Source organism: Pantherophis guttatus, chromosome 15, assembly GCF_059756535.1.
Source record: "Pantherophis guttatus breed Tessera chromosome 15, ASM5975653v1, whole genome shotgun sequence".
NCBI classification, from domain to species: Eukaryota; Metazoa; Chordata; class Lepidosauria; order Squamata; family Colubridae; genus Pantherophis; species Pantherophis guttatus.
The window spans coordinates 5509409-5533816 of record NC_142077.1 but is presented as its reverse complement, the minus strand read 5'-3'; the positions used below and the strand labels follow the sequence as shown (position 1 = coordinate 5533816).

General features: G+C 47.1%; 2 protein-coding genes across 4 annotated transcripts in view; one reads left to right on the top strand and one right to left on the bottom strand.

Annotated features, from left to right (window-relative positions):
- The window catches only part of LOC117658751 (tyrosine-protein phosphatase non-receptor type 11-like), a 36518-nt gene extending 21557 nt beyond the window's left edge, over window positions 1-14961 (top strand). For both annotated transcript variants that reach the window (XM_060694177.2, XM_087878875.1), the window contains exons 3-15: window positions 671-865; window positions 2115-2307; window positions 3635-3754; window positions 3861-3974; window positions 4220-4316; window positions 5102-5181; window positions 6440-6595; window positions 7257-7388; window positions 9269-9423; window positions 10773-10840; window positions 12231-12382; window positions 13491-13591; window positions 14822-14961. In XM_060694177.2, coding sequence (XP_060550160.2) covers window positions 671-865; window positions 2115-2307; window positions 3635-3754; window positions 3861-3974; window positions 4220-4316; window positions 5102-5181; window positions 6440-6595; window positions 7257-7388; window positions 9269-9423; window positions 10773-10840; window positions 12231-12382; window positions 13491-13591; window positions 14822-14909 — 1651 coding nt within the window. In that variant the 3' untranslated portion in view covers window positions 14910-14961. The remainder of the gene's footprint in view (window positions 1-670; window positions 866-2114; window positions 2308-3634; window positions 3755-3860; window positions 3975-4219; window positions 4317-5101; window positions 5182-6439; window positions 6596-7256; window positions 7389-9268; window positions 9424-10772; window positions 10841-12230; window positions 12383-13490; window positions 13592-14821) is intronic.
- Window positions 14962-17804: 2843 nt separating this feature from the next.
- Window positions 17805-23808, bottom strand: RNF223 (ring finger protein 223). Of its 2 annotated transcripts, none has more exons than XM_034406856.3 (2): window positions 23620-23808; window positions 17805-19201 (listed from the first exon to the last, which is right to left on the bottom strand). In XM_034406856.3, exon 2 carries the CDS (start codon window positions 19191-19193, stop codon window positions 18348-18350), a length of 846 nt encoding a protein of 281 aa, XP_034262747.1. In that variant the 5' UTR covers window positions 19194-19201; window positions 23620-23808; the 3' UTR covers window positions 17805-18347. The 2 variants fall into 2 exon arrangements, with proteins under 2 accessions (XP_034262747.1, XP_087735002.1); XM_087878876.1 differs by lacking the exon at window positions 23620-23808 and adding an exon at window positions 19661-19795.
- Window positions 23809-24408: the final 600 nt, after the last annotated feature.

The following is a 24408-nucleotide window of genomic DNA, read 5'->3' as shown; positions in this document are numbered from 1 at the left end:
CATAACAATAGTTGAAAAGAAAAAAAAAGTATGGTTCATTGACATTGCAATACCTGGTGATGCACGGATTGAAGATAAGCAGCAAGAAAAAATCACAAAGTACCGGGATTTGCAGATTGAAGTTGAGCGACTGTGGAAAAAGAAATCGTGTGTTGTCCCGATTGTAATCGGAGCCCTCGGAGCAATACCCAAAGGGCTCCCCCGCTATTTAGAAATTCTAAATTTGCCGGACTTGAACATTTTGACTCTACAAAAAACCACCTTACTCAGAACAGCTTACATCCTCCGACGATACCTTAACAGTTCCTAGGTCCTTGGTTAGGAACTCGAGCTGCTGAGCTATTAACCAGCCTCAAAGGCTGTGAATCTCACTAAAGATTAACCAATAAATAATAATAATAATAATAATAATAATAATAATAATAATAATAATAATAATAATAAATAATAATAATGCCATATTATCCATGCAGGACATATCTTGCCTTTATAATTTTAACAAATGTATATACATTATATTATCTGTCTTCATCCCCTCTGTGGTCAGAATCCATCATTGTTTTTAATTTGGGGGCATCTTTTGAAAGCTGGGGGGTGGGGGAGAACTCGGAGTTATATCGGCGACGGTCCATCCATCGTCATCCTTTTCTTCCCCGATTCTCGGCTGCAGGAGGAACGATGAAGTGACCCACATCAAAATCCAAAACACGGGCGATTATTACGACCTCTACGGAGGGGAGAAATTTGCTACCTTGGCTGAGCTGGTTCAGTACTACACCGAGCAGGAGGGCCTTCTCCGCGAGAAGAACAGCAATACCATCGAATTACGATTCCCGCTCAATTGCCAGGATCCCACCTCAGAAAGGTGAGTGGGAGGTGGGTGGGTGGGTGGGTGGATCCTTAAGGCCCTTAAGGGGTCTACTTAACACTGCTGAAGGAACGTGCTGGCCTACCTTATAAGCTCGTTGTGAGGATGGAGAAAAGTCTGCGGGAATGTTCCGAATTTCTCCTTGGACTGTGCAATGGAAGTAGGGATTTGGGGCAGTTCCCCCCTGCCCCCGGCCTTTCCCAGGATGTTCCTCTGACTTCCAAGGTTGGCCTACCTTCCTGGGCTTTCCAGGTGGTGCCCCATCCAAATATCAAGCTGTGTGACCCAGAGCGAGGGATTCTGGGAATCGTAGTCCAGCATCTGTACCCCACCATTGGAAATTTAAAGGGCCTTGTAGACCAGCAAGTGGAGATCCATCCCATTTCTTGGCTCAAATTGGCTTTTACATCCAAGGGGGAAAGGGCCACCAAAGGTGATGCTGCAAGAGAATAGCGATAGTACTTAGACTTATATACTGTTTCATGGGGCTTTTACAGCCCTCTCTAAGCAGTTTACAGAGTCAGCCCTATTGCCCCCAACAATCTGAGTCCTCGTTTTACCGACCTTGGAAGGACGGAAGGCTGAGTCAACCTTGAACCAGTCAGTCAGGATTGAACTGCTGGCAGTGGGCAGAGATAGCCTGCAATACTGCATTCTAACCACTGGGAGGGAGGGAGGGAGGAAGGAAGGAAGGAAGGAAGGAAGGAAGGAAGGAAGGAAGGAAGGAAGGAAGGAAGGAAGGAAGGAAGAAAGAAAGAAAGAAAGAAAGAGTACTTAAGACTTATATACCGCTTTGCCCCCAACAATCTGGGTCCTCATTTTACCCACCTCAGAAGGACGGAAGGCTGAGTCAACCCCGAGCCTGGTGAGATTCGAACTGCCAAATTGCAGGCAGCCGGCAGTCAGCAGAAGGAGCCTGCAGTACTGCAATCTAACCACTGCGCGACTCGGAATAGATGGTGGGCGCCCTCTAGAGGCCAGACTAGGAAATGCACTATTCTCATTGATTTTTGAAACGTGAGCCCTGTACAAAATAGAAGTACTACCAATAAGAGGCAGATAATGTGCCAATTTGCGAGGTTCCTTAGTGACAAATTCAGAAAAGGAGCAGGGAGAAGGGTGGGGAGGGGTCTCTAGGGTTTAAGCCCCATGCACCTAAAGATAGGTGATAATATCTCTACACTGAGGGGGGGGCAAAGGGGAGTTGGATCTTTCCCATTGGAAAGCCGGCCTGTCTTTTTTTCAGATGGTATCACGGTCACCTAACCGGCAAGGAAGCCGAGAAGCTCCTCACCGACAAAGCCAAACCCGGCAGCTTTTTGGTCCGCAGCAGTCAAAGCAAACCGGGAGATTTTGTCTTGTCCGTTTTGACGAACGAGGATAAAGCCGACACGGGAGACAGAAAACCTCGCGTGACTCACATCATGATCCGTTACCAGGTCAGGCTCTGCGACCTTCCCGCTTTCTTTCAATCCGCCTCTCGGGATGCTGTAAAAGGATAGGATGGAAGGGACCCTTGGAGGGCATCTAGACTAGAGGTAGTCCTTGGCTTATGACCGTAATAGGGACCGGAAGAATCCTTTTGTTAAGTAGTGTTGGTTGTTGAATGAGGCATCACATGACCACACCAGTGGTGGGTTTCAAATTTTTTTTACTACCCGTTCTGTGGGTGCAGCTTGGTAGGCATGGCATGGCTTGGTGGGCGTGGCAAGGGAAGGATACTGTAAAATCTCCATTCCCACCGCACTCCAGGGGAAGGATACTGTAAAATCTCCATTCCCACCGCACTCCAGGGGAAGGGTACTGTAAAATCCCATTCCCTCCCCACTCCAGGGGACGGATATTGTAAAAGCTCCATTCCCTCCCCACTCCAGGGGAAGGTTACTGCAAAATCCCCATTCCCTCCCGATCAGCTGGGACTCAGGAGGCAGGGAATAGATGGGGGCGAGGCCAGTCAGAGGTGGTATTTACTGGTTCTCCGAACTAGTCAAAAATTTCCGCTACCGGTTCTCCAGAACTGGACAGCTGGCTGAGTCAATTATGTGAGGATGAGGACCTAAGTTAATTTTTTTTTTCAGTGCCTTTGTAGCTTTTAATGATCACTAAAGCAGTGATCCTAAGTGGAAGGATACCTGCGGACTTCCGCTCTCCAAAAACACTCCCATAAAAGAGGTATCTTCCCAAAGCAGCTTATTCCCTTGCCGAAACAGCGGTTTCTATACGAAAATCCATCCTGAAACTGAATTAGAGAATGGAAGAGCTTGCAAGGGGATTTTAGAGACCATCTAGTCCAGGGGAACTCAGCCTTTCGGACCTCAGGAATTGCTAAATTCATAATTTTAAATCCCACGGACCACTAATATGATCTGCCTCATGATCGGCTGGGTGGGTGTGGCTAGGTGGTCATGTGACTGGGTGGGTGTGGCCAACTCAATGGCCAACTCATGTCACTCACATCGAGGGGCGCCTCGCCAGCCTCTACTCACCCCTCCCCTGCCAATATTCCTCCCTCCCTCCCCCCTCCCTCTCAGTGGTTAGAATGCAGTATTGCAGGCTAACTCTGCCCACTGCCAGGACTTCTATCCTGACCAGACTGACTCAAGGTTGATTCAGCCTTCCATCCTTCCGTGATCTGTAAAATGAGGACCCAGATTGTTGGAGTCAATAGGGCTGACTCTGTAAACCGCTTAGAGAGGGCTGTAAAAGCACTGTAAAGCGGTATATAAGTCTTAAGTACTATTGCTATTCTTGGTTCTCCTTTGGCAGCTGGACGGGAAGTATGACGTGGGCGGAGGCGAGCGATTCGACACCCTGGCTGACTTGGTGGAGCACTACAAGAAGAACCCCATGGTGGAGAAGTCAGGGGTGGTGGTACACCTGAAACAGGTAAGTCGGTCACCTGTGCCGAGCGTTTAACCAGGGGGAAAGAGACGGAGGGGAGGTCTCTCTCTCTCTCTCCTTCAACATCTAGAGAAGATTTTGTCTCCGGCAGCCTTTCAACGCTACCCGAATCATCGCCGCCAACATCGAGAACCGAGTCAAGGAGCTGAACAAGATGGCCGACCAGAGCGAGAAAGCAAAGCAAGGATTCTGGGAGGAATTTGAGGTATGGGGGAAAACGAGCCAATCAAATCTCCTTTCGTTCCTTCTAGCCTGGGGAGAAGATTTCCCAGCATTCCTTGCGTGAGCAGTACATGGCTGGGAATTCTGGGAATTTTCACCCAGACAGATATGGAAAGTTGGAGTGGGATTTTTTTCCCCATCATCCTGTTGCTGGGGATAATGGGGTGGTTTTAAAGCCGGGCGAAAGATGGAAATAGTGATGCCTTTCCAACTTCTTGGTTCCCACAGATGTTACAGCAACAGGAGTGCAAATTTCTCTATCCCAGGAAGGAAGGACAGCGAGTCGAGAACAAGGCGAAAAATCGCTACAAAAATATCCTTCCGTGTAAGAATTCCGAGGGTCGAACTATCCTAAAAGCGGGAAATATTTTGCCTTTTGTCAGGGTCATGATTTGAGAGCTGACCAGCTGCTACGATGATGTAATTAATGCTGGGAATGAGTCAGCAAGGTTTTTGGGCTGATATCACTTTAAGAGCCTGTAATAAGAAGAGGCCCTGTTGCGGCGTATCTCTCTCTCCGTGTGTGCTTCTGTGCTGTAATTGCTGATTTCTGTTTGTTTGAGGTCTGACTAAAGTATGTGTATGTATATATTCTTTGTAGATAAAACCACTATTTAAATGCAAACCTCTGTTTACTGTATTTGCTCCTGGGTTGTCTCACATAGTCGCACTGTGCGAATTCTGACAGCCTTTTAAATGGAGATTATGATGATAGAAAATAGAACGATTGCTGGTGTTTGTTTTTTTTTCCTGTTCTTGCACACTTCCCTCTTTTAAGCAATCCCAGAAAATCACGTGTTTCGCACTCAGAGCCCAGTTTGTATCACGGAGGTTAGCAGGTTGGCGTGGCAGCCTTCTTTCCCCAGTTTGAGCCCTGTGTGCCTCCCTTGCAGGGGTGTTGTGCTGAGAAGCAGTGAGCTGGAGGGCTCTTCTCCTTCCTCCATCCCACCCAGGAGTGAAAGCAGTTTTTTTTAAAAAGAGAGGACAATTGAACACATTCAGGATATAAATCTGGGCAGTAAATTAAAATATTTCTGTGATTTTTCAAGACGGATGCTATTTCCCCCCACCCCCACCCCTGGCGTTTATGCTGTTTTCCTCCCTTTGCAGTTGACACAACCCGAGTGGCTCTCCGGAACGCCGATCCCAGAGTCCCGAGTTCCGATTACATCAATGCCAATTATATTAAGGTGAGTGGCAGGCAACTGGTTTAGATTAGATTAGATTAACCGAGTTGGAAGGGATCTTGTAGATCGCCTAGTCCCATCCCCTGCCCAAACAGAAGACCCTACACCCGTGATGGTGAACCTACGGCATGCGTGCCACAGGCGGCACGTGGAGCCATATCTATGGACACGCAAGCATTGCCCTAGCTCAGCTCCAGCGTGCATTTGTGCGCCAGCCAGCTAATTTTTAGGCCTTCTGGGCCCACAGGAAGTCGGGAAACAGGCAGTTTCCGGCCTCCGGAGAGCCTCCGGAAAATTGGGGAAGGCTGTTTTCGCCCTCCCCAGGCGCCAAGAAAGCCTCTGGAGCCTGGGGAGGGCGAAAAAACAGGCCCACTGGCAATTTTTTTTGCCGTCATGTGCCAATGTGGGGGAGCGTGGGCGGGTCGCGTGCACATGCGCGGGGGGGTGGGGCATTGAATTATGGGAGTTGATAGAAACACGATTCCCAACATTGCAGAACTCTTATTGTTTTTCACATTTTTTTTGTGCCCGGGAAGGGAAGGCTGGGGCCCTCTTCCTTGCTACTTGAGATTGAAAATAAATGCAGCACGTTAAAAACGTTGTGAAAATGTTTGGCCTGCACGGGGCGGGATGCTTCCGACTGCCTGCAGTTTAAATCCAATCAGCCCGTTAAAAAAAAAAGCAGGCAATCTAATGAGCTCTAATGAAGGAGCCTTAATTCGGTGATCGCTTCAGGGGCTGGTGATTTAGTTCAACTCGGAGCCTTCCAACACTGCTCCAACCTTGGAGACTTTTAAAGAAGAGACGGGACAACCATTTGTCTGAAATGGCAGAGGGCCATGATGCTGGCACGCGGAGCCATATCTGTGGGTATGCGAGCGTCACCCTAGCTCAGCTCCAGCACACATGCGCGTGCCGGCCAGCTGATTTTCGGGCCTTCCGGGCCCACTGGAAGTTGGGAAACAGGATGTTTCCGGCCTCTGGAGGGCCTCCGGGGGGGGGGAAGCCATTTTCGCCCTCCCCAGGCTCCTAGATAGCGTCTGGAGCCTGGGGAGGCTGTATTATTATTACTATTATTGGTTCATATGTTAATATTTATTACTATTTTCTATTTGGCCTTTTTTCCCTTTTTCTCTTGTGAATGGTATACCCAGACAATACACTGTATTCAAAAATATTTAGGAATGAAACAATTTTTTTAAAAAAAGATACTTCTCCTCCCATCTAGCAATTCTCTCCTCTCTCCTCTCGCTCGTTCTAGAACACTCTCGAAGACGGATGCAGCGCCGAACACTGCAAAGTCTACATCGCTACCCAGGGCTGCCTACAAAGCACCGTCAACGACTTTTGGACCATGATCTACCAGGAAAACACTCACATCATCGTCATGACCACCAAGGAGGTCGAGCGAGGCAGGGTGAGCCCCTCCTAGGGCCAGGGGTGGGCTTCAGATCCTTGAGCAACGGGTTCGCTGCTCCGTTGCTGGGTGGGTGTGGCCATGGTGGGCGTGGCCTAGACGGACGCTTGCACCACAGCGGGGGGGGCGTTTTTAGCCCTCCCCAGGCTCCGGAGGCTTTCCTTGAGCCTCCGGGAGGGCGAAAACAGCTTCCCACAGGCTTCGGAGACCGGAAACAGGCCCATTTCCTCCAGTAGGCCTGTTTTTTGCCCTCCCAGTCTCTCTTCGCGGCCCCTGCATTTACCTGGAATGATGAACGGGCCGCGTGGAGACTCCTGGGCGGGGTGTGGTGTGGTGGGAGGGGTGGGGTGGGTGTGGTCAGCCAGGGGTGGCATTTGGGGGTTTGCCGAACCCCGGCGATTCTTTGCTAGAGGATCGCCCGAAGGCTGTCGAACCCCCAGGAGCCCACCCTGCCTAGGGCCCCTCCCCGTCACATCAAAAGCCTGTGACGTCATTTGCATTGCTGAATTCACAGGACACGCTAAACCTTCCTTTACAAGCCATCTTCACTCTGCACTTTTTTTTAAAAAAAAAAAACTCCAGCGAAACTGCTTTTCGGCTTCACGCGTTGTGTGAACTGAGTTTATTTCTCTCCTTTTTTTTTTTTTTTTTTGTCTTGCAGAACAAGTGTTTTCGCTACTGGCCGGATCAAAACTGCACGAAGGAATTCGGTCCCATCGGCGTGCAGAATATCGGGGAGCGAGAATGTCAGGGTTACTACATCCGGGATTTACAGATTGCACGGATAGACAGGGTTAGATTGGGGGGGTTCTCTTTCGAAAAGCGGTCATGTTCCTAGTCCTCGTGCCAACAAAGCGTCTTTGTGTGGAAATCTGTCGATCCTCTAGATAGCAAGCGGGGTTTTTCATTGGGCGTTTTGATAGGTTGCCTTAAATTTGTGGGCCATCATAAAAAGCTGCGGAATAACAAGAAGCTTTATCTGAGATAAATGGGCTTGAAATTTCAGATGTGGGCCTCCCAATACGCAGTTTCTTTCTCCTTTTCATGCCTTTCTTGTGTCGTTTTTGTGCCCTTTGTCGTGTTTTCTAGTCGAATCTCTGCCCGGTCGTCTTATTTTGACATCTTCCCTCTGACACGTGGTTATACCAGCCCAATTTCCTTCAGTGGTTTAATGACTCACACCCTTTCGGGGTCTTTGTCTCCTCCGTCGTATTTCCTTGTTGCAAACACTAAGTGACTCAAATGTTCTAGGAAAGGAGCACCGCAACCGCAGAGCGGGGTTATGTTATTTCCACCGCGTGGGCAGCGTGCAAATATTTATCTATTTCTGTTTATGTTCATCTTCAGTGTTTTTGCTTTGCCGGTCATCGCACTTCACAAATTTCCCCCACCGACTTCTCCCAAATCGGGGAAGTCTCCGTCACGGTGACATGTAACTATTATTTCTTCTTCTTCTTCTTCTTCTTCTTCTTCTTCTTCTTCTTCTTCTTCTTCTTCTTCTTCTTCTTCTTCTTCTTCTTCTTCTTCTTCTTCTTCTTCTTCTTCTTCTCCTCCTCCTCCTCCTCCTCCTCCTCCTCCTCCTCCTCCTCTCCTCCTTCTCCTTCTCCTTCTCCTTCTCCTCCTCTTCCTCCTCCTTCTTCTTCTTCTCCTCCTTCTTCTTCTCCTCCTCCTTCTCCTCCTCTTCCTCCTCCTCCTTCTTCTTCTCCTTCTTCTCCTTCTCCTCCTCTTCCTCCTTCTTCTCCTCTTCCTTCTCCTCCTCCTCCTCCTCCTTCCATATCTTTCATCGGACGTTAGTGATCATGTTGGCGATCCTATTTTTATCAACAGCCGCAGATTTTGAATGCCATGATGTCCTTCTTCTGCCTGGACCTCGTTTGCCTTCAATCACTTAATCCTGGAGGATTAAGGGAAGGATGCCGTATTTTTCCAGGTGTCCAGACATCACATGTATTCTGACCCAGTCTTAACAAAAGCAAGAAACAGACTCCTGGTGATGAAAACTCCCTCTTTATTTACCTCTTGGGAATTAATTGCATTCACCCACCGAAAAGTCCAGACCCGCAAGGAGTTAACTGCAGTAACAGACCTTATCAGTTCCTTGCGATAATTGCAAGGCCGTGAACTCCCAGCCGAAAGGTTGCAAATTAAGTTCTGGTAAGCAGTCTTTGTGGCACAAAACGCAATGAGCAAAATCGCCAGAAATACGAACGGTTGTCTCCTACGACAGTCCACTCCCCTTTCCTTTTATTTATTCCCCCAGCCAGGGAGGGGCCGTTCAGCATCCACGTGTACTTTGCTTCCCGAGTCGACTCCTTGTCCTAACTGCTCTGTGCATACGTGTGTCTGGAACAGGCCCCAGCTGTTGTTCCTCCTCACTCATCTCAGCCTCCAAAGGCAGCTGCCTTCCCTGGCTGAGAAATGCCAGCTCTCTCTCTCTGCGTCCGACGCACAGCATCCATCAAACTTCAGAACAGGCCCAAGTTCCTCCCCAACCTCCTCATCATCTGAATCTGGCGGGCCACGACAACATGTCCAAAATATTCTAACGTTTGCTTTTTTATGGTTTGGATGATTTCCCTTGGCCTTTCCCAGGCGGCTTATCACAACCTCGTTTCTGATTTTGTCAACCTATTTCTACGTGATTTAATCTGATCTTTCTCTCCTTCCGTCCAGGAGGAGCGTCCCAGAAAAATTAAGCACTTCCAGTATTTCAGCTGGCCTGATCACGGCGTCCCTAACGAACCGGGCGGCGTCCTCAGCTTTTTGGACCAAATCAACAAGGCTCACCAAAGTATTCCAGAGTCGGGACCAATCGTGGTGCATTGCAGGTGAGGGACATCAGGAGGCTTGGATTTGGGGGTCTTCCCCCTAAACCCAGGTGCCCATCAAGACCACGCTCCTCCTTGGGGTTGCTCCTGGTTCTTTCTTCCCCCCGCCCCCCCCCAAAAAAACACATCAACAACCAGGAGCAAAGAGTGAAGAGTGACATTTTCCTTCAGATCCCTCCTCCAGCACAGGTAGTCCTCAGTTTAAACCAGGGGTGAAATCTATTTACCTTCCCTACCGGTTCAGAAGTGTGTGTGCCCCCACCCGCGCACGAGTACCATCTTCATCTCCAATTTTAGATCCTCTGCGCATGCACAGACGGTAAAAAGTAGGTTACTTCCTGGTTAAAAAATAGAAATAGAAATAAATAGAAATAATAGAAATAGGAATAGGAATGGAATGGAATGGAATAGGAATAGGAATAATAGAAATAGAAATAAATAGAAATAATAGAAATAGAAATAATAGAAATAGGAATGGAATGGAATGGAATAGGAATAGGAATAATAGAAATAGAAATAAATAGAAATAGAAATAATAGGAATAGGAATAGAATAGATAGAATAGGAATAGGAATAATAGAAATAGAAATAAATAGGAATAGAATAGAATAGAATAGAATAGAATAGAATAGAATAGAATAGAATAGAATAGAATAGAATAAGAATAATGAAATAGAAATAGAAATAGAAATAGAAATAGAAATAATAGGAATAGAATAGAACAGGAATAGGAATAATAGAAATAGAAATAAATAGAAATAATAGGAATAGAATAGAATAGAATAGAATAGAATAGAATAGAATAGAATAGAATAGGAATAATAGAAATAGAAATAGAAATAGAAATAATAGGAATAGAATAGAACAGGAATAGGAATAATAGAAATAGAAATAAATAGAAATAATAGGAATAGAATAGAATAGAATAGAATAGAATAGAATAGAATAGAATAGAATAGAATAGAATAGAATAGAATAGGAATAATAGAAATAGAAATAGAAATAGAAATAATAGGAATAGAATAGAACAGAACAGAACAGAACAGAACAGAACAGGAATAATAGAAATAAATAGAAATAGAAATAAATAGACATAATAGAAATAGAATAGAATAGAATAGAATAGAATAGAATAGAATAGAATAGAATAGAATAGAATAGAATAGAATAGAATAGAATAGAATCTGGAAGGGACCTTGGAGGTCTTCTAGTCCAGCCCCCTGCTGAAGCAGGAGAACCTATACCTTTTCAGACAAGTGGCTATACTATAGTGTAGATGGTGATTTGAGTTCAGCAGAGAGAGTTGTGTGGATATCCTTCGACCTCTTCCCTTTCTCTCCTTCTTCCAGTGCTGGCATAGGCCGAACGGGCACGATCATCGTGATAGACATGCTGGTGGATACCATTCACCGACAAGGTAAACGCAACCTCGCCTTTTCTCTAATTTTGTAAAGGGATTAATTACTGCTAGAACTCAATTTACGACCACCATCGAGCAGCAAATTCCCATTGTTTAAGTGGGGTTCGCCCCACTTTCTTGCCACCGTGGTTAAGTGAATCCCTGCAGTTGTTAAGTTAGTAACCCAGTTACTAAGTGAATCAGGCTTCCCCCATTGACTCTACTTGTCGGAAGGGTGCAAAAAGGGATCACATGACCCCCCCTGGGACGTCATAAATACGAAGCCGTTATCAAGCATCTGAACGATATAGCTCTATGGGAATATATCTGCTGAATAAAACTCAGCACTGGTGTCAGGAAGGGCATCTGGCCAGTAAATATTCAGTTCCATTCAGTTGCCCAGACTTCACCCCGCAAGGGATTATGGGGTCGTTAAAAGAGGAGGATCATGATGATCTGAATGTAAATTACGTGACCACGGGGATGCCACAACAGTCATAACTTAGAACAGGCACTAAATGAACTGCTTGTAAGTCGAGGACTAGCGGAATTTACAACAATCAAGGCATCCTCCGGTCATGGGATCATGCTTCGGACACTTGGCAAACGTTGTGCACTTACAACATTCACAGTCACTATCCTCAACCATTTGCAAACGTCCCAGCCCGCTTCCAACAAGCAAACACGATGGGGAAGGCGGCAGGCAGTCATTCGTCACAAGCGGTGTCTCGCTTAACAACCGCGGCCAAAAAAGGTCATAAACTTGGATGTGGTCCCATGATGGCCTGTTTAAGGATCACACCACTCAAAACAAAAGTTTCCAGTCCCCATCGTGGTCGCAAGTCAAGAACTATAATAAACGTCAACTCGCAAAGCATCCCTGGCCTGCTCTCGAGTTGCCATAGGCCAGGAGGGATGTGAAGCCGGCGAAACGGCACAGCAGCCAAAGACAGATGCACATTCCATGCTTATCTCTCTCTCAAGGCTGTATCCCAGGGTTACCTACAGCAGCCGGAGGGGAGTGACCTCTACAACTCACGAAATTGATCCGTTGAATGTGATTGATGACACAACCTGGGGGGAGGGGAAACAGGGTCATAATTGGGGCATAAATTACCTAGGGTCAGAGCTGGCTTCATTTGGGAACGTGCCGACATGAAGCTCCTAATAAACAACTGGATTTATTTTGAAGCTTGGCTCGAACGTGATTTAATTAGGGCATCCATCGGAACCCTGACAGCAAGCCAGCTCTGACCCTACGTAATTTACGTACCTATTACCCCGACAGTCCTAGTAATACGAGTGTTAAGAGTTTAACGTGGGCACGATGACTCTCCTATTTTAGACCGGTCCCCGCCTGGCAATTTTTTTAAACACCTTTTCCTCTCTTCTCTTATTCACGAAATAGGCTTGGATTGTGACATCGACATCCCGAAGACGATTCAGATGGTACGGAGGCAGAGGTCGGGCATGGTGCAAACGGAAGCCCAGTACAAATTTGTCTACATGGCTGTACAACAGTTTATCGCAATGCAGCAGAAGGAGCTAGAAGAGGAACAGGTGAGGGGAAAAAAATATCGGGCTTTTTTGGGGGCTGTTTTGGGGGCCATTTTTGGGGTGTTTTTAGGCCATTTTGTAGGTCATTTTCAGGCTATTTTCTGGGCCTTTTTCCAGCCGTTTTCAGGCTGTTTTTTAAGCCCATAAACGGCCCCAAAATGGCCTGGAAATGGCCCGAAAAACAGCGTAAAAACGGCTGAAAAATGGCCAAAAAAACAGCCGGAAAATGGCCAAAAAAACGGCCCAAAAAACGGCCCAGAAATGCCCCGGAAAACGCCCTGAAAACAGTCCAAAAAAAAATGGCCTAAAAATGGCCCAAAAAACAACCTGAAAATGGCTCCAAAAATGGCAGGAAAATGGCCCCCAAAAGTCCCAGAAACGCCTCGGAAAATGCCCTGAAAACAGTCCAAAACACACAGCCTGAAAATGGCCCAAAAAACGGCCTGAAAATGGCTCCAAAAATGGCGGGAAAATGGTCCCAAAAACGGCCCAAAAAAGGCCCAGAAACGCCCCGGAAAACGCCCTGAAAACAGTCCAAAAAAACCAACCTGAAAATGGCCCAAAAAACAACCTGAAAATGGCTCCAAAAATGGCGGGAAAATGGCCCAAAAAAACACCCAAAAAAGGCCCTGAAATGGCTGCTTTTGGCTGTTTTTCGGGCCGTTTTTAGGCCATTTTCTGGCCCTCCAGCGCCTGCGAAGACCAGCTGGCATGCGCACTGGAAACCAGAAAAGCAGCTGGCAATGGCACGCGTGCCCACAGAGAGAGCTGTGCATGCCACCTCTGGCACATGGTGCCATAGGTTCACCATCACGGCCCTATACCGTTTCAGACAAATGGCTGGTCCGTTTCTTCTCAAAAACCTCCAGTGATGGAACATCCAGGATTTCTGGTGGCAAGCTGTTCCACTGGTTAATTGTTCTAAACTGTCAGGAAATTCCTCCTTAGTTCTAAGTTGCTTCTCTCCTTGATCAGTTTCCACCCGTTGCTTCTTGTCCTGCCCTCAGGTGCTTTGGAGAATAGCTTGACTCCCTCTTCTTTGGGGCAGCCCCTCAAATATTGGAACGCTGCTATCATGAATAATCATAAAAGCATTGAAACTCTATTTCAGAGATGTCTACGGAAGGAGACGGCTTACTTAAATATCCGATACTTGCCGATGGAAAAACCCAGAGCCAAAACTCGCCCTCCTTCGCCTCGGCTCCAGATAGGGTAAGATCCATTTTCTCTCCTCCTCCCACTTCCCCCCCCCAAATAACAACGGCAAGTAGTCCTCGTCTTACGACCGCAATTGGGACCGGACCTTCCTTTGCTAAGCGAGAAGGTTGTTAAGCAAGCCGTGCCTGATTTTGCAACTTTTTCTTGTCACGGTTGTTAAGCGAATCGATCCAGTCGCAGATGGACACTAAGTGGATCTTGTTTTCCACCATTGATTTTTGCTTGTCAAAAGCTATCTGGGAAGGTCATGACCCCAGGACTGGACAACCAACAGTAAATCTATTCTATTGAGTGCAGGGACATTGTGACGGTCGTAACTGCAAGGACCAGTTTTAAGTCACTTTTTTTCAGCGCCATCATAACTTTGAACGGTCGCTAAACAATGGTCGTAAGTCGAGGAGGACTACCTGTAATTGAAAAAAATGGGTGAAGGAAATAACAGGTAGTCCTTGACTTTTGACCACAATTGAGGCCCATATTCCTGTTGCTAAGAGAAACATTTGTTAAGTGAGTCTTGCCCCATTTTACACGGATGTTGTTAAGTGAATCCAGCTTCCCCATTGACTTGGCTTGCCCGAAGGTCGCAAAAGTGGATCGTGTGCCCCTGCAACAGTCATAAATATGAATCAATGGCCAAGCATCTGACTTTGGATCGCAGGACGGTGGAGATGTTGCAACGGTCGTAAAGTGTGAAAAACGGTCATAAGTCACTTTTTTCAGCACCGTTGTTAACTTCGAACGGTCACTAAATGAACGGTTGTAAGCCGAGAACTACCTGTGCTCCATTTAAGTGGAGATCTGAACCTGCGTGGGATATGATGGTTATTCATCATATGCTAAATAATAGTAAACTCCATTTAGTGGCGATGTCTGAAGTGAGTGGTGTGGCGGCCTAGAGGCGGAGCTCTCGCCTCACAATCAGGAGGCTGTGAGTTCGATCCTAGGTAGAGGCAGATATTTCTCTCTGGGCACACTGAACAATCTGCTGAACAAAACTCCGCACTGGCGACAGGAATGTCATCCGGCCAGTAAACACTCAGCTCCATTCAGTTGCCCAGACTCCACCCTGCAAGGGGTCGTTAAAAGAGGACGAATGGCGATATAAGTTGCCTGTGTCTCAATGTGTTCGGTTGTCTAAGATTTTGACACGGGTTCAAAAGCTCCCCGCCGTTGCTCGGTTTTTGGGTAAGGCCGGTTGCTGATTCTCCCTCTTTTATTCCGCAGAGTGGCCGACGAGGAAACGACCTCCGTCTACGAAAACCTGAGTATCAAAACCGCCAAGGTCTCAGGACTCACTAACTCAGGAAGATAGTAGCGATAGAATAGGATGGAGACAGGTGGCTTATAAAATAGGTAGGCATGTGTATCCAGGTGTGGTTATTTTGCCTCCCGATATGACAGACCGGTGGATCACATTCCCAAGCGCTGCACTCTTAAGACCCTCCTCAACAGAAACCGAGCCCTGTTGGAAAACTCGGTTTCTCCCAGCCGACACTCATCAAGATCCCAATTCAGGATTATTTTTCTTTTAGACTTTTAAAATATCTCTGTGCCCCGGTGGGGGTGGGAAGGACGAAAAACAGAAAAACGGCATAATTTTCCGTCTTGGTTTTGTATGGATGGGATCAAACTCGTACAGCTTCCAAGGTATTGGTGCGATCTGAAAGGACACCGGTTTTATTTCCGTCTCGAGGTTTATCGTTAACCTCCTCCAGATATTGTTCGGATTTAGGCTTACTTAGAAAGTATACAGCACAATCTTAGTCCCGGCAAACCTCTTTTCTTCATACGGCTTTCAATTATTGTCATTCCCAGTCTGAAAGGCTTCTCAAACAGTCTTATCAGCGGAGTGTTTACAAACACCCACCTTATCTCCCTTGGAATGCTGCCAGATAACTAATTGCTACACGCGGGGCAAGGCCAAACTTAGCACAGAGTCAAACAGAACTTTTCCAAAGCTTTTACCGACCAGATGAACTAATCGCTTCTTGCAAAAAGCTCACGTCCCATTCGCTTCTCTTTTATGTCTTATGGGAGAGGCCAATCATCTCCAAGCCTTACTCCCAAGTCGACCCTGTTTTCTTAATTGTTCCTGTCTCCTGGAAGATCTGCGCCTGCGCACACTGGGAACAGGCTCCCGCTGTTCTTCTGCCTCACTGATGTCAGACTCCGGAGACTCCGGAGGCAGCAAAGAACTATCAGATGGCCCTGGCCCCCTCTCTGCCTCTGACTCAGAGCCCTCATCTGAACCTTCCCCAGACTCCAGGACTGGCCCGCGTTCCTCCCCAATCTCCTTACTGTCCGAATCTGCTGCCGGCTCTACTGGCCAATGGCGGGCCACAACAGATATGATGCAGTTTCCGTGTTTTCATTCCCACTGGATTTTCCATGCTGAATGCAACCTTAAGCCTCCGTCTCGTAAGACCGATCGTGGGTCTAATTCAGTGGATTTCAACCTGGGCTACTTTAAGAGAGGGGTGGATTTTCCACTCCCAGAATTCTCCCACCGACCTGCTGATTGGGGAATCCTAGAAGTTTCTGACCGGGGAATTCTGGGAATCGAAGTCCACCCAACTTAAAAAGTTGTCTAGCTGGACAAACACTGGTTTAATTTATGCAAAGGGTAAGATATAATTCCTTTTCTTGCTACGCTGTATTTATCCACAAGTGCCTCTGATTTTCTGTAAGAGAGGCTACAAATTGGGGGTGTACGTGTGTGTGTGTGTGTGTGTGTGTGTGTGTGTGTGTGTGTGTGTATACATATATATATATGAGAAAAATATATATATAGTGAATTAACAAGCGTCCTTGTTTAGAGCAGAGGGGTTACACTGTTGAGCATGGTGGCCCAAGAACTCTGGGAGTTGAAGTCCGCACATGCCGGCTGGGGAATTCTGGGAGTTGAAGTCCGCACATGCCGGCTGGGGAATTCTGGGAGTTGAAGTCCGCACATGCTGGCTGGGGAATTCTGGGAGCTGAAATCCATACATGCTGGCTGGGGAATTCTGGGAGTTGAAGTCAGTAGTGGCATTCAGCCGGTTCAGACCGGTTCAAGCGAACCGGTTGTTAAATTGCTGTCTGGCCCCTCCCCTCCCTGCCCCACCCACCCCCTTCCAGGAGTCCCCATGCACCCCATTTTGGCTCCCAGGTAAGTGCAAGGAGGCCTACTAGGCCCAAAACAGGGCACAAGAGGGTACAACCCCCCCCCGCTTGGCCCGTTTTTGCTCCCAGGGGGGTGCAGGAGGCCGAGTGCTGCCTTTCACACCCCCTGGTTACACCCACCATGGCCACGCCCACCCAGCTGGTCATTAGGGCAGAGAACCAGTAGTTAAATTATTTGAATCCCACTGCTGGTTGAAGTCCGCACATGCTGGCTGGGGAATTCTGGGAGTCGAAGTTGCCTGGTTCTGAAGTTGTTACGGCTGAGAAATTTAGTCCCAGAAGGAGAGTTCGATCCTAAAGAAGAAACTCTGACCCCCCCCCCACTACTTTTGTGTATTGCCCAGGTAGATGAACCTAGGGCCTAATAAAACGTAGAGACCGAAATACAATTCCCAGCATCCATCAGCCTGAGCTGAGACTGGCAGGACCCCGTAGTTCAGGATTCTCTGCCCCGATCAATAGTAATATCATAAAATTGCAGATCCTCTTGTACCTGAACACGACCTCGTCTTTTACAAAAGACAGGCATAGTTGAAACCACCGATTAATACGATACAGGTAGTTCTCGACTTACAACAGTTCATTTAGTGACTGTTCAAAGTTACAACACTGAGGAAAAAAAAGTGACTTATGGCAGTTTTTCCACACTTACGACCGATGCAGCATGCCATCTTTCGACCAGCAATGTCATAGGGAAGCTGGATTCACTTAACCGCGCGACTGACTGAACAAACTTGCAAGAGATTCATTTAACCGCCGCGTCAAGAAAGGTCGTAAAATGGAGCAAAAATTCACAGCCGTCTCGCTTAGCGACTGACACGTTGCGCTCCATTGGGGTTGTAAGTCGAGGACTTAACCTGTAGGGACTTCTCTCGCTCCTCCACCAGTATCCCCCACTGCTGTTTATATATAATCTCCGTTGCCCCAATATCATTCCTCCGTCTCTTTCAGTGACATCTGGTTTCCCCCTTCTGATCTGCTCCAAGAACTTGGCGGGGGAAAAATATCACCACAATAACAACAACAACAACTGCACCACTCACAATTCAGCGGTATAAAACTGAAATGTTTAATAACAATAGAAAATGAAGTGTCCCCTCCTTTCGCCCAAACGAAACCGGAAGTAGAGGGAAAGTGTCGGGGGTGGGGGAGGTATCAGCAAAAGGGGAAGAGTATGCAGAGTTCGGTCCGTTGGCTCGGATTTGCGTGTTCTCCCCGTTGAGTGCGTTCTCCCATACGTGCAAAACAGGTTGTCTTTTGCTTGGACTTTGGCACTTGGGCCTCCCAAAACAGGTTGGCCAATCATAGAGCCACTTAGGAGGTGTGGAAGTGGGCACGTGGGTGTTTCAAGTCGACATGACCAAGACGGTGCACGCTCGAGCGTTCATGTGAGTTGCGTTGCAACAGGTCAACGTGACGGCCCACCCAACCCAACGCAATCTTCTAGAACGGATAGGAGAAGTCCACCCCGTCTCCCCGGTTCCTTCCAGAGGAGAACTAGGACTCTCGTGGACTTTCTCCCCCCCCCCCACAATGACCGGCGGTCACCCCACATCAAAGCAGCACCCGTACGGCCTCCCCCCGGCAATCACGCCACGAGCTTGGTGAGGTCCAGTGCGGGGGCCGGGGTGGTGAGATGGTAAGGCACGTAATTCGGCCGCGGGTATGTGAATTTGTTGAGGCACTTCAAGTTCCCCGTCTTGACGATACACTGCACCGGCCACAGGATGATGCAAAAGAGGATGATGATGAGGACGGAAAGCAGGACGACGCGTTTCCAGTCGTCGCATATCGAGCAGCGGGAGAGGCGTCCGATGACACCCTCGGTGGGGGTCTCGGGGACTTCAGGCTTGCTGGGGGCGATGTCGATGGTGACGCAGGTGTGGGGGTTCTCGGGGTCGGAGCACTGCCTGCAGCACAGCTTGGTCCCTTCCATCCAGTGGGCCCTCTCCTTCTGGAATTCCGGCGGTAAGGTGGCCATCACCTCTTTGCTCGTCTGGAGACCCGGAGCGCCTTCGAGCGGGATTTCGGTCAGCTGCCTGCAGAAGGGGCACGGGAGCTGATCTTCCACCCGGTTGGGCGGCAGGGCGGCCGTCAGCCGGGCCAAACACTCCAAGCAGAAAGTGTGATGGCACTGGAGGACCTTGGGGGTTTTGAAGAGGTTGTCATAGGTGTTGAAGCAGATGGAGCATTCGATCGGCGAGGTAGGCCGCTCCGTCGGGGAGCCCAGCCTGGTCTTCCCGTCGATGGGGGAGCTCAACGGAGACCCCACGGGCGAACACACGGCGGGCCTGTTTTCCGCAGAGGGAGAGGTGATCACGATCGGATTGAGCGGGATCGGTCTGTCGTGGGGGTCCGCCGGGATGGGACTTTGGGGACTCGACGGGGGAGATTCTGGCACTTCGGTGTGCCAGACCTGGGTTAAGCAGGACATAACGGAACCTGGGGAAATAAGAAACCGGGATTAATATTAAGCCAACATGGAGTCATCCTTCATCAATATTTCTCAATCAAAGCAACTTCAAGTCGGGTGGACTTCAACTCCCAGAATTCCCCCAGCCAACCCGAGAATTCTGGGAGTTGAACTCCACACCTGCTGGCTGGGGAATTCTGGAAGTTGAAGTCCACCCATCTTTAAACGTTTCCAAGGATGAGAAACACTGCCGTAGAGGTTTATTTCCTAAATCTTTCTAAGACCCTACCCCATTTTTCTTCTCCAAAACTTCCGTAACTTTCCATAGGAATAAAAAATGCCACAGGCTGTTTAGCTGCCCAGAATAGCAACTGTTAAAAACGGGGAACTCCCAACACTTGAGAATTCCCCCCCCCCTCCTCAAACACACCAGGAAAAGAGCTGCAGGAAAAGAGAAACTAAATAAAACAAAATAAAATCACACGTACCCCAGCCGGTGCTTCTCCTAAATTGAGAAGGCAGGAGTGTTGCTGTCTCCATGAAATCCAGAAGGGATCTCGGGGGGTCCCAGGTAGAGACCCTGTTTGCTGAGTGGAGTGGGGGCAGCGTTGGCCGGCCGCACAGAAAGCCTAAGACAAACCAGAATACGAGTCCGTTCAGGATGATACGGAGATAGCAGTTGCCAGCGTGGCTAAACTCCCACGTAAATCTGCCCTTTGTTGTGTTTTTAGGGGCGGAAGGAAAAAACGAGCAGCAAAGCTTTGCTACACCCCCCCCCACACACACACACATACACACATATCTCTTCCCAGTTTTGAGTCTTAAGGGAAGCCTCTTGTTTCGTTTCTTCTTAGACGTTCAGAAAAAAACACCATTTTTTTCCCCCTCTCTTCTGGGATGCTGGGCCTTGTCAGATTGTCAAACAGGACGGAGACTTGAGATCTCCCCAAAACGAGGACCAGTTTTCTGATTCTCCCGCAAAGAGATTTACATCTCTCCCTCCAGGCCTGGGAAGAGCATCCTTCTGCTGTTTTACAACAAATATATAAATAAATGTTATTTTCACCATCGGCTTGCAAGCAAACACATGGGAAAAAACAGCTCTGATGTTTGCGGATCTTTTTTTTCCCAGTAAACAGCCCAGTTCTCCTATTTTAACTTGGCTTTGCTAGTTTATTTTTTTTTTCCACGTTGCAAGCATGATCTAGCAAAAAAACCACCGACGGGAACTTCCTGGTTCTCATAATCTTGGCATAATCTGACCTCAGGTCTCCTTTTATCTCACTCTAATAGGAAATACTGTCTGTATCAAATCCCAAGCCAATTGCACTAACCGTTTGAGTTTTTAAATTTACGACGTGTTTAATTTCTCAGAGCTTGGCACCCGTCTAAGGGACGTGCATGCAGCACGTCTGGTATGAAAAAAAATCCTTTTTATTTTGCGTTTCCTCCCAGTGATTCCTCCAACCCCCCCCCCCCACCACCACCAGGAAATTCAGGGCCACGGGCTGAGCTGGGAAGTCAACCACGACAAACCTGGCTGAAGAAAGTTTGAAATCTCTGTCGGTTATTTTTGACATAGTTAGCAGGAATGGAAAAACAACTCTTTTATTTTTATTTTCTTAAAACTGGAAATGGCTCCTTTATAGACAGAGCGACGTCTAAGAAACCGAGAAGGGCAGGTGCAGATTTGCCAGAGAAGGGAGAAGGGCCAAATCTCTCCGTTCCGAAAAGCATGGAAACGCAGGGAAATTTGCAAGCTAGCGTGGACTTTAAGCCCAAATTGGTGGGTAACTCACTGTTAATTGGCGCGTCTGGTAAAACTGGTTTCTGAGCCTAGCTGCCCTGGAGAATTTAAAATCACCCTAAAGAAACTGAGTCACACCCAATTATTTCCCCAAAGAAGTCGGGGTGATGTTTCTTCAGAGGATGGAGTAAGTCCCGTGCTAGATTTTAGCATTCCTATGGACTTCAAACTGATCTGTGGAAGGAGAGGTATTTATAAGGGGCAAAGGCATTCTGGGTTTTCCTAAAGTTTCCTAAAAGTTTTAGGGCTGCAAAAATAATAATAATAATAGTAGTAGTAGTAGTAGTAGTAGTAGTAGTAATAATAATAATAATAATAATAATAATAATAATAATAATAATAATAATAATCCTTTCCATCCCCAAAGGATCGCTCCTCAATCCCATCGCAAAATCTCCCCCAAGGGGATTTTGAATTCAACTGGTCTTGATTTGGGCCGAAATTTGCACCCGAGGCAGGGCGCTCCTCTTCCGGATACTCCATTGCGATTCCATCCTCCCCCCTCGTTTCATTTCTTTCCAAGAAGAGGTCTCCTTCAGGGGTATCGTCCTCCCACCCCACCAACTATGAGGTCCTGCCGTTGTGCATTTTTTAAATCCATCCATCTTCACGTATTAAATCCATGCCCCCAAAGCAAATGGGATTAGAATCGGAATAACAGAGTGGGAAGGGACCTCGGAGGTCTTCTAGTCCAACCCCCTGCTTAGTCAGGAAACCCTACACCACTTCAGACAAATGGTGGTCCAACCTCTTCTTTAAAAACCTCCAGTGTTGGAGCATTCACAACTTCTGGTGGCAAGTTGTTCCACCGGTTAATTGTTCTCACTGTCAGGAAATTCCTCCTTAGTTCTAAGTTGCTTCTCTCCTTGATCAGTTTCCACCCGTTGCTTCTTGTTTTGCTGCTTTGGAAAACACGTTTACCCCCCCTTCTTTGGGGCAGCCCCTCAAATATTGGGAAACTGCTATCATGTCTCCCCTAGTCCTTCTTTTCGTTAAACTAGACATCCCCAATTCCAGCAACCATTCATCGTAGGTTTTAGCCTCCAGTCCCCTAATCCTCTTTGTTGCTCTTCTCTGCACTCTTTCCAGAGTCCCAACATCTCTTCTACATCGTGGTGACCAAAAATTAATTTTTTTTTTTTCAATAAAAGCAGAACCTTTTTATCTGTTCATAAAGCTCCAGAGATACAGGTCCTAACTGGCAGGCACCGGAGTGCCTCTCTGTACGAGTCCCCGTGACTTCCCTCTCCACATCCTCTTTGAAGTCACTCAATTGCCATGCTTGGGATGCTTAGTAAGTTACCACGAGCCCGGATGTTTGTCAGAAGCGCTGTCCAGAGGTGGAGCCTTCAAACTATTTTAACACCCAGGGATTTCTCTCTTGGGACGGGTGCCGCCTTTTGCCTTCCGGCAAACGTGTTTGAAACACGCGGCGAAGGTAGATTTTTATCCCCTCCGAGCTATCCCGCGATTGTCATTCCACAGCCATGCTCCCAAAAAAATGCTGCTGGCATAACTTGAGTGATTGAAGTTTATCACCGTCGTTAAATCAGCATCACATGCCTCTTCACGTTTCATTAGAACTGCGGGCAGTCCTTGAGTTACGACGGCCGGAGAGCTTCCATTGTTTTATAAGCGATGCGGCCCTTCAATTTTGCAGGCGTGTTTGCCGTGCTCGCAAAATGAATTTTGGCTTTCCCCACTGACTTCGGCTTGTCAATGGGGAGGTCAGAAATGGCAATCATGTGATTTCCCCCGGGGACGCTGCAACCATCATACATACATGTGGATTGCCAAGCAACTGGATTTTGGTCGTAACCACAGGAATGGTCATAAATGCAAGGACTGGTCTTAAATTCCTTTTTTTCCCCCAGCCGTGACGTAACTTTGATCATTAAACAAATGGGTGTCAGTCGAGGATTACCCATGCAGATTCTGGGCTGCAAAACTCCCAACTAACCACTAGGTGGCCAAAAACTATTTGAGATCCATATCTCTCTGCTGCCCCCTAATGGTCACCTGGAGTTTTGCAGACTTTTTTTTTTTTTTTTAATTAAACTGTTTGCTGTTACGCAAACCCCTGATGTCTTAAAACCAAGTTATCGATCAGGGAGTGAATTCCTCCTGAAAAAAGTCACAGACCTTAAGGCACAAAAATCCTCTCGTCGGGATCTAACCCAATGCGGTGACTCCCAAGAATAAAACTTGAGAGAACTGATTTTAGGCTACTATATTATTACACACATTTATTAATCACAGCTTTTAAGATTTATGATGGAAAGGCACCTATTTGAAGCATGAATAATATGTAAAACAGAACATCCTGGGAACAAATATATATACATACATACATACATACATATATATATATATATACATATATATATATATGCATTACTGTATAGACCTACGAAAAAAGATAGATAGATAGATAGCTAGATAGATAGATAGATAGATAGATGATAGATAGATAGATAGATAGATAGATAGATAGATAGATAGATATAAATATATAGATATATATTCTCATTCTCAAATCTCTCTATATATATTTCTTATTCTCAATCTCTGGTAAATTCCCCATCTTTGCCAAATTTCTTTTGCCACCTGCTCAAAGCCACTTTGAATAGCAAAACTCACCTGTCTTGAGTTGGGATATTCTAGAAGCAGCAATGCATGTTTAAAAGCTTCTGGCTCTTTATTTTATTTTTTTCCTTTTTCTTTCCTTCAAAGCAAGGAAAAAAACAGCTCCATCTAAGACGTGGGAAACATGCCGGAGGATAAATCCCTCAGCGGCTGACAATTTCCTCCCCAAAACAGCAACTGCTCACATCACCTGGGCTGAAAAATCTTTTATAGCCTCTGCTCTTTCCAGGTGACTGGATGGCTCTTACCTGTCTGGGCCAGGTGTGGCTGCTGGGCTTCGGATTGGCTGGCTTCCCAGGGGGCGTGGCTTCTGGTGTTGACAAACAGGACCGGCTGGAGCAGCTTCTGGACAGCAGGAAACATCCCAAGTAAATCTGAGCTTCCAAAGATCGGAGAAATAAAGGCTCAGCCAGCCGGTCTGGTCCTGTTTGAAGCGGTTTTAGATAAGATCCACATTTGGTGATGCTTTTTTTTCGGCTGGGAAACTTCCCAGGGATCATTCTTGGAATCCAATCCAATCCAGCCCTTTGCTGTGATTTCTGCTCAGCCCCGGAATTATTATTATTTTTTTTTCCTTTCTAAAATTGTTCTTTTACACGCGGAAGGGAAGGAAGGGACTTATCCCTTGTTAGGACTTATCCTGCTCTGCAAAAAGTCAATTATTAACGTTTTATTGGGTTACTTAAATAAACTTTAAAAATAAGAACCTGGAACGCGCCAAACGTTGCTTAAAAAAAAAAATACCTCGAAGTCAGAGGAAATTAAGACCTACCCTAGCAAGCG

Excerpts from the sequence above, each read along its gene's own strand:
- RNF223 (XM_087878876.1), bottom strand. The coding sequence starts at position 19,712 with ATGGAGACAGCAACACTCCTGCCTTCTCAATTTAGGAGAAGCACCGGC. Across the intron at positions 19,202-19,660 it reads TAGGAGAAGCACCGGCTGGG|GTTCCGTTATGTCCTGCTTA; the intron begins GTACGTGTGATT and ends TTATTTCCCCAG.